This window comes from Sinocyclocheilus grahami, unplaced genomic scaffold (genome assembly GCF_001515645.1).
Source record: "Sinocyclocheilus grahami isolate Dianchi unplaced genomic scaffold, SAMN03320097.WGS_v1.1 scaffold432.1, whole genome shotgun sequence".
In the NCBI taxonomy this organism is placed as follows: domain Eukaryota; kingdom Metazoa; phylum Chordata; class Actinopteri; order Cypriniformes; family Cyprinidae; genus Sinocyclocheilus; species Sinocyclocheilus grahami.
The window spans coordinates 89,119-98,761 of NW_015505611.1; the positions used below are offsets into that span (position 1 = coordinate 89,119).

At 39.8% G+C, this 9,643-nt stretch overlaps 1 protein-coding gene across 1 annotated transcript in view; it reads right to left on the reverse strand.

Moving 5' to 3' along the window:
- Positions 1-275: 275 nt before the first annotated feature.
- LOC107551761 (potassium channel subfamily K member 9) overlaps positions 276-9,643 on the reverse strand; it is a 49,059-nt gene continuing 39,691 nt past the window's right edge. Inside the window, exon 2 of the mRNA XM_016233485.1 lies at positions 276-1,320. Within this exon, the coding sequence (XP_016088971.1) occupies positions 401-1,320 (920 nt within the window). The 3' untranslated portion in view covers positions 276-400. The remainder of the gene's footprint in view (positions 1,321-9,643) is intronic.

The window sequence follows — 9,643 nt, forward strand, 5'->3', positions numbered from 1 at the left end:
GTGGCACTTGAATCTCAAGAAAGAACCAGAGGTTGCTCACCATTTGATAAAACACACATTATCACACGTCCCTTAAAAAATTATATATATATATATATCTATCTCCTTCTGTATTATTCAAAATGCAAGTGTGCATCATCTGACAAGATATCAGGATGGTAGTATTATATCCAAATCCACCTGGGTGCTGCTCAAAAGGGCGAAGAAGGCCCAGGCGATGTTTTCTGCAAAAATAGATATCCATGCTTCATGCTTTTTAACGAAGTTCCATTGTATCCACCGAGCGATCAAATTTCCTGCTGGTCCGACATCAGCCAGATAATGACGAGAAAAGTGACGTAAATGAGGTTTGGTAGAGCAGCAGCATTGGATATGTGTGTTCAGTGGTTGCCGTCGGTTCTCAGATGGACTTGCGTCGTCTCATCAGCTGGAGGTTTTCCGTGAAGCTGTGCAGCCCGGGCGAGACGGAGCTGATGGGGGAGGGAAGGAAGCTGTTTTTCAGAGTGCTCGGCGAGATCTCCTCTATGCGGTAAGACACCGTCGAGTGGTAGTGATGGTACTGATGAGGGCTCAACTGGGAGCCGAACGAGTTCTGGTGCAGAAGTGCGCCGCCACCGCTTCCTCCTCCCATTCCCAACCCGAGGCCGACCGAGCTCCCGAACTCGTGCGAATGGTAATGCATGCAGGAGCAAACGGACTGGAGATCGGTGACCTCGGATCTGTAGCGCTGCTGCTGCTGTTCTCGTCTCCGTCGACTCCTCTGCAGCGTGTCCTCCTGGATGTGGATGATCATGCTACTGCGGTTCCCCGCTAGGGAAGCCCTCTCCTCGGCGTCCCGCCGCTCGTCCTCGCTGTTCATGGTCAGGAAACGAAGGACAACCAGGTTGAGAAAGGCCCCGATGACCGTCAGTCCCACTAGGATGTACATGAAGCTGAACGCCACATAGAGGGGCTTTCTCTGCAAAGCTTTGTTGTTCTGCAGGGCCACAAAGTCCCCGAACCCAATGGTAGTGAGCGTTATGAAACAATAGTAATAGGACTGAAAGAAACTCCAGTCCTCGTAGTGGGAGAAAGCTGCCGCGCCGATGCAGAGCGTTCCCATGCAGGAGAAGAAGCCCACGGTCACCATGTTCTCCATGGAGACTTCCGTGATGCGCATCCCACAGCACTTTTTGATGCGCTTCAGCATGTACTTCACAAAGGTGTTCATCCTCTCGCCAAGGCTTTGGAACATCACCAGCGTCAGAGGGATCCCAAGCACCGCGTAAAACATGCAGAACGCCTTTCCAGCATCTGTTCCTGGAGCCGCGTGGCCATAACCTGAGGACCAAAGAGACAAGTGATCAGATCAAAGATGACAAGAAACAACAAAAACGGAGTATGCTGAGAATACTGCTGGTTAAAGATCTGGGATGGTGGTCACCAAATGTTGCAGGTGTGAAACAACACCTGGGGTCAGGGGAAAAAATGCTGTAATTTTTCACAAACTGATGCCATTGGAGAGCTTTGATCATTGGAGATGCACTGATCATCACATTTTCATCTCTAAAGAATCATATACAGTACTGTATTGACTCAAAGACCAAATGCAGTGGTTTGCTGGACCTAAAGTGCTACAAAAACCATTAAAGAACCTTTATTTGGGGAAGGCAGTTTTCCCAAGTTGTCTAAACTGATTATCCGTGGGATAAGTGTGCTGTATGCCAATTTGGATAAAAGCGTTAGCTAAATTACAAAGTAGTAAAGTAGAACCAAGAAACTGCTTTCACCTGCTCCAGAATTCAAAAACGGATCCCATATCGGCAAGCAGAAATTAGCAACATGGTGTGCTTTCGCTCTTTAATCTAATTGTACTCTGATGACCAGCCATTTTATATAACTTCTATCATCTTCACCAAATTCCAAGAAGCTAATCAGTTAATTTCCAAGAAGTGAAAGTTCCTCAAATTTTGGCTTTGCCTGCAAACGGACTCAGGCAGAAAATATGAGCTGAGCCACGCACTCTCTTAGCCAAAACACTGAGTAAAGGTCACGCAAACCAGGTGCCTCTTTGATCTTACTCTAGGCTCAGAGATTGGGGTGGGGGGCGTCCAATTAGAGCCAGGTTTCCTCCCTTGCCCTTCTTCTTAGGGGGGCAAGACAGGAAGGTAGGTGTTACAGGTTTAGAAAAGAAAGAAAGAAGAAAGGATGGTGAAGCCAGTAAAGCTTTTAGCTTAATTGGACTTTATCTGGAAGTAAAAAGGATAAATTCGCTGACTCAAATCGAAGCCAACAAGCCTTTCTAATACAATCTTTGCTGATGGGCAAGAAAATAAGTGACAAGACTATAGTAAAAATGTATTACATCCCACTTCACTATGCCAAGGCAAGTATTCATCCTACCCCTTTCATTAGCACTAAGAAGGTATCATTCAAAGAGCTTTAGCTACACTGGCGTACGTGTTGGTGTGATCGTAGCTCAGAACATAGTGGTTTAAAGTGTTTTTAACAGGCTTCCTTACAGTTACTGTAAGCAATTTCAGACGTTTTTCTAACTTACACTAGACTTCACACTGCCCCTTTAATCAAAAGCCTTCTTACAAAAACCACCCACCATATATATGTTAACAAACATTAACACTGACAAGCAAAGAACATTTTCTGAATGGATAAATGGTGTGAGCTGCTTGTATTCGTCTTGTGCTGCTTACAGCAGGTGCTCATTGTTTGGCTGGTTAGCTTCAGCAGTTCGTAGATCTGAAGGTAAAAAAGCATATTTTTTCCATTAATGGCCAATCAAACGTAGCCGAAAGCAACACATAAATAATAATAATAATAAAAAAAGTTAATTATAGTAGATTCAAGAGTTACATGTGTTTTTGGAGTACAATTAATAGTGTGAAACATCACGCAGAGACTTCAAACAAAGTGAAACTATAAATATATAGACATGTATACATGTACATATATATTACATTGAGATATATCAATATATATATCAGTTCTTAAACAGATTGATCTTTTAGTCTATGCTTTTGAATTTGATGTGTGAATAAAACTTCACTAGACATGTCCCATGTAGACCATTTTTATAAGGAAATCTAAACAATAAATGCTAGTGATGGCCCAATCAGGTTTTTTGTGTCCCTGAACGGATCCAAGTCTTTGAATATTGAAATAATAATAATAAAAAAAAGTTAATTATAGTAGATTCAAGAGTTACATGTGTTTTTGGAGTACAATTAATAGTGTGAAACATCACACAGTCTGCTGCAGAGACTTCAAACAAAGTGAAACTATAAATATATAGACATGTATTCATGTACATATATATTACATTGAGATATATCAATCTATATCAGTTCTTAAACAGATTGATCTTTTAGTCTATGCTTTTGAATTTGATGTGTGAATAAAACTTCACTAGACATGTCCCATGTAGACCATTTTTATAAGGAAATCTAAACAATAAATGCTAGTGATGGCCCAATCAGGTTTTTTGTGTCCCTGAACGGATCCAAGTCTTTGAATATTGAATATCTGCCGATACAGAGTCCCGATCCGATACTTGTATTTTCCTAGTGTTTGGTGCACAATTCAAGTGCAGTAAAATTATAAAAATTAATCCAATGCATACAGAGTTGTGCAGAAAGTAAAAGTATGTACATACACGCACATGCTGCCGTTCAAAAGTTTGGGAGTAGGCCTATTTTTTTTTTTAAGAATTTAAAGATATGAATACTTTTATAAAAAGTGACAGTAATTTCTGTTTTGAATATTTGGTTATTTTTAACTTTTTATTAATCAAAGAATCCTGAAAAAAATTATTAATAAATCAGCATATTGATAATGAATCAGAATGATTTCTGAAAGATCATGTGACACTGAGGCCTGGAGTAATGGAAGATGAAAATTCAGCTTATAATCACAGGAATAAATTAAACACTAAATAAAGTGTTTCACAGTTTCATGAGGTGCCTTCGTGCAAAAAGGCTGTCTGCAAAGTCATTGCCTGATAAGGCAGCGAGGCAGCAAGATAGCTGCCTAGGCTTTCGGATGCAGCCAATAAATAAATGAGAGATTTGCTACAAAAGTGTGCATTAAATACACTAAACATGGAAGCTCGGAAGTGTGAGAGATGCTAGAACAGACCTCACTGGAACTTTTGTGCCACATACATATGTTGCACTTCTTTTCCTTTTAATGGCGGTTGGCAAACCCACTTATAGGCACATACTGCCACCTACTGCACGACACCGGCATAACAGCCGGTGTAATATAAGTATCGGGCTGAGGAGAGCCGATACTGATCCATGAGAGGTCCATGCTTCTGTTGACACTATTTATTGTGTGTATAGATGCCTCACAATACTGAAAACAACACTACTAGTTATAGAATGAAATAAACATGAATATACATCTCATGTCTCATGTAATCACTCAATCAGTGTTTCATCCCGCAGCAGGGGCACTGTTTCTGGGCCCCCTGGACAGCATATTCACCCGGGCCCCCTCGTTCTGGTGGGGGTCGGGGTTCCCCCTCCGTCCACAGAAATCGCGTTCCCCTCAATAAGTCGCGATCTGGGGGAATCCCCCTCGGTAGAAATCATGATAGCATTCCCCTCGGTAGAAATAGTAACCTCCCCCCTCCATCGTCGGGGCCCCCAATACAGTACCCCTGCCCCGCAAAAAGACAGCTTGTTAACATTTTCACGTAACGTTACATTTACCTCAGGCAAGTCATTCAGTGCCCACAGCTCGTTAGTTCACTAGTAGAGAAAACTCTGGGAGAGTATTTCACTACATATATGCACTATATTAGCCTATATTAATTATATTTTACTTAACCTGTTAGTGATGTCTTAATTATTTACTGTATGTTAAATAAATGTGTAAATAAATATATTTTAACAAAGAATTGGAATAGAAACTATTTATAAGTTAATGTAAAAACTGCCTTATGTGCAATTTGCTTATTTTCATTAGTGTTGATTATTATATTTAAAAATTGACAGCATTAACTGAGGTAGATTTTTTTGTCCATTAGGACATTTTAATAGATAAACGCTGAATTGAATTTATTTACAGGTGGGGTAAGCAATTTCTGGTAGCCAATGTTGATATTTGAAATCACCAAAACAAACACACCCCTACCCCAAAAGGGTCTCGACCCTATTTTGATAGCTCCGCCCGCACATACGAATGCAACCCAGGCAACGAATAGTTCTGTGAAACAAAGCAAAATCAATGTTACACCGTGTCTACACCGGATGCGAGTGGCGCGGCGCGACAAAATACTATAGAACTCATAATCAGTGATGCTGTCTACACCATAGATATATATACATATCTATGGTCTACACTGGATGCAGCGCGGCACGACAAATCCACGACAGAAAACTGGTGCTGCGTTCTATTCATGACATATTTACACAAATTTCAAATGATTTTCAACAGTCGCTTTGTCGCATCCAGTGTACTAGACAGACTTTTGCTGTTGCGGCGCAGACACGGTGTTACTTACCTATCGAGAAGAAACAAAGCAACCTCAGCGTCCGATCGCAGGCCTTCCGCTCCTTGAGTTCTCTCCAGTGCTGGAAAGCTGATCCGATATTTACACGGGTCCTACTTCTTGCCTTATTGCCTTAAGCCTTCTTTTGTTCCGCAGACGTTTTCCTCTTTTGTTTTTTTATCCGCCATCTCTATCTTTCTGTCGCTCACTCGCTAATGTCCGTCCTGTGCAGTGTGCACTGAACGCTCTCTCCTCCACATCAGGGGTAGACACGCCCCTTACTGCTGATTGGCTACAAGTTTGTTTTGCTAGTCGGCCCGAATCAGTATTCTAAAGTGTTTTTGAAAAATAGTTTACCCCACCTTTAAAGACAGAGCCACAATTTGTTCGGTAAACAACTGTTTGATAAAAATAAAAAAAGCTTATTTTATTTCATTTTTCCCTACTGTACTAAAAAACGTACCAAACCGTGACATCAAACAGAGGTATGTGCTGAACCAAGTGGCTGTCTTCGAGCGAGTTAATAAAGTAAAAATACTTCACTACTGTCCGTCAGCTTCTGGAATTGTAAGAAAGCAATATCATACTTGCAATCACGCTGTTAGATAAAACTCTATAAAATATATAAAATACATCTAAATGTACCTATCCATCTAAAAAGAGAATTAATTCATTTCTCTACAGAAATAGAAGCAGGTTTAATGAGAATGCATCCCATTGATATATAGCCTCTTGAAAACCTTCTGAACGCCCACTGGACAGCCCACGCCGCAGTGCTCAACACCCACAAACACATGCATTCATTACCGCAACACAGCGCAGCCATGCGGCTCAACTCCTGCCGAGCACTTGTGCGAACTTAACTAGCTTTTACTGATCTTTTAGACTTGTAAGGATTGATCTCCCAGTTCCCCTGAATGCCGCCTGCCCACTCAAGTGTGCGGTTATGGATTCTATTTATAGAAGTCGAGCCTGATCGATTCGATTTACAAGTGGCACCAGGGAGAGTTTTCCTTTCTTTTTCACTGGGTACTTACTGTGTTGGAGTTGCTCTCTTGACCTCATGTGCACACACATGCACGAGCACATATTGGAAATATGGGTGCGTAAATTTCATGTTATCACTCTCAGCTGTGCTGAACTACTGAAGAAAAATATTGCTGGGGTCAATAGATTGAAAGGTCAAAGCGCACTTGGATAGAATTGGCAGCATATATGACATCTCTGAAGACAAAATTACATTCAATACAGTTGCATTTTAAAGATGGAACATATTGTGGAGCTGTCGATAATTCAATAACTCTGCATTTTTAACAGCATAATTTGGAAACCTCAGTCCTTTATTTTTTTGAAAAGAACTGAATAGAGAAACGTTAAATGTATAACCTTATACATACCTTATTATACACTTAGTGTAAATAGCATATCGCTAAGAAAATACTGCTATTTTCACTTAGTGTAAATACAATCCACTGAATGAATTAATTAATGAATGAAATATAAATGCATCATTCATTCACAATCCATTGCTATTTGCACTTAGTGTATATAGCATCTAATCTGTTTTATTCATTACTATATCAAATATAAACTAATGCATATTATATTGTAAAGTTTTTTTTTGTGTGTGTGTAATTGTATTTGTATTTTTTCTTTTTGTATTTGTGTATTTGTGTAACATGACTTCAGTTGTGCTTTTCTTATTAATGGTGAAAACAGGAGAAATTCACCTTTCCACAAACTCTTCCAGCATAGTTATGTGACATTAGTTTTGTATAATATCCTGTAATAGACAAATATATTTGGAATTACATAGAAGTAAAAATAAAGCAAACCTAAAGCATTTTGCACCCTGTAAGAATGCTAGTGCTAAATAACACCAAAAAGGGTTCAAATCACCTTGAAATAATCAAGTCCCACCCAAACATGCAATGCCTTTCAAAAATACAATAAAAACAGTAATGTTATTACAGTTTGAAAAAATAACTGTTTTCTATTAGAATATATAGTAAAATGTATTTTATTCTTGTGATGCAAAGCTGAATTTTCAGCATCATTACTCCAGTCTTCAGTGTCACATGATCCTTCAGAAATTATTTCTAATATGCTGTTTTGCAGCTCAAGAAAAATATTATTATTTCTTATTATTATCAATGTTAAAACAGTTTTGCTTTTTTTTTTTTAATGTAAAAACGTATTAAGAGACCTAAAAAAGCCTAATTACACAAAACTTTTAGTGGAAACCGTAAGCAATGCCACATCACTATTCATGACAACACAAGCTGGCAATAGAGATATACAAGCTTTCGTGTCTCACCTGCATCATCTGAGCATTGCGGACACACTCTCCTCCCACATGTTAGTGATGGGAAGTTCGGATCGTTTTACAGACTCGGACCTTTGAGTCTCGTTCAGCAAAATGAACGAATCTTTTTTCGAGTCATTTCGTTCATTTTAGCTAAATATAATTAGAATGTTACGTGTTACTTCCCTAACACGTCTACTACTTACACAAACGTTGATCACACTACTCAAAATGAACGAATCGTTCAAAAACGACCCAACACTACCAAATGCTCACTGTCAACACAGTCAAAAACAGCAAAGACGGCTGAAGCTGCATGCCGTGAGTCATCTGCATAAGGTAAACAATGACCTGCTAGCATGTTGAGCTCTTCTGAATGACTAGCGCACATAAATGAAACAAAATGTCACTTTACATATCAGTCAAGGCAGTCTTCATCCAAAACAAGATGCAGTGGGAACCAGACCTTTGGCAAAGTCAAAAGTCTGGTTACGGAACACTACGCAAGCCCCTGAAGTCAGTACATAAACTACAGCGTAGTGATTTTGAACCGTTCGTGGTAATATTGATTCAGCAAGCGACAAACACATAGTATTCAATTCGCGAGATTCCCTGTTCACCTCGGTGGCGTTCCTCCTCCTCTTTCTGAGGATGAACGCTTGCTTTAGCGAGAGCTCTTGAGTGGGATGCGAGGAGATTTGAGCTGATGCACGTAGGTGGTTTATTTACTGTCAATGCAGAGCCTTGCAGAGCTTTGATACCGTGAGAATTTAAAAGCATTTTTATCGCTATCTGTGGTAGTGGGTTGATCTTTTACATAGTTGGGTTTTCGTTCCAGTCCTGGCTGTTGATGAGCTTAGTCATACAGCATGTGCGTGTGGTCTCTCTCGTTACGACATAGCCTGAGCCAATGGGAGAAACGCATGGAAAACTGTCAAAATTATTCAGATTCAAAATAAACCGCTTTGAAGCATCCGGGAGTCATTTGTATTTTAAAACAACATGCAGAGGGACGAATTTATGAACACCAACACTACAGCATGCGCCATTGCGTGTTTCTAGGTTTTTCTAAAGTTTTACCAACTCTTTCAAGGTGTGTAGGGCACTAAAAATCACCTTCATAAGTGTGTGTCACACGTTTTAGATGAGCATCTGTGCTTCGTCGCCTTCTATTTCACATTATGCAAGTGCTAATTAATATTGAGCTTTGACACTTTTATAACACGTGCAGTTATTACTTTAAATGAGTCATTATTTGCATATTTGATTCATTGATGCAATATTACGACACATAATTTTCACAACAACAACCGCTGAGTCTGTTATGCATACCGAGTGAATGCACAGGTTAACCAATTAGATCATTATTTAAATCTTCGTGTTGCTGTAATGATGGAAGGTTAAGGCCTAACCATGATATGGTTTACTACGATACGGTAATAACAAAAACTAGCTGTATTAGGTGAAAAGCAAACAATGTGCATTTGTTTTTAGAGGTATCACACAGGTAAGGTAATTTTGGTTCTGCAGTTAACATATGTATTTCATTACTTACTAGACAGCATGGATTTGTCACAGTCTCAGTTTTTTATTCCTTGAAGCAGGCATCATTTTGATGATACCGATAATCGCTTTTCCGTCAGCTCTGGTGAGACAACATCATGTTTATTCTGATATGATAATCTCATTATTCCATCACTGCAGCAACAGAACACTTTGTTCAACAGAACACAGGCCAGTTGCACAGTCACAGGTGTGGGTGTGTGTGTGTGTGTGTGTGTGTGTGTGTGTGTGTGTGTGTGTGTGTGTGTGTGTGTGTGTGTGTGTGTGTGTGTGTGTGTGTGTGT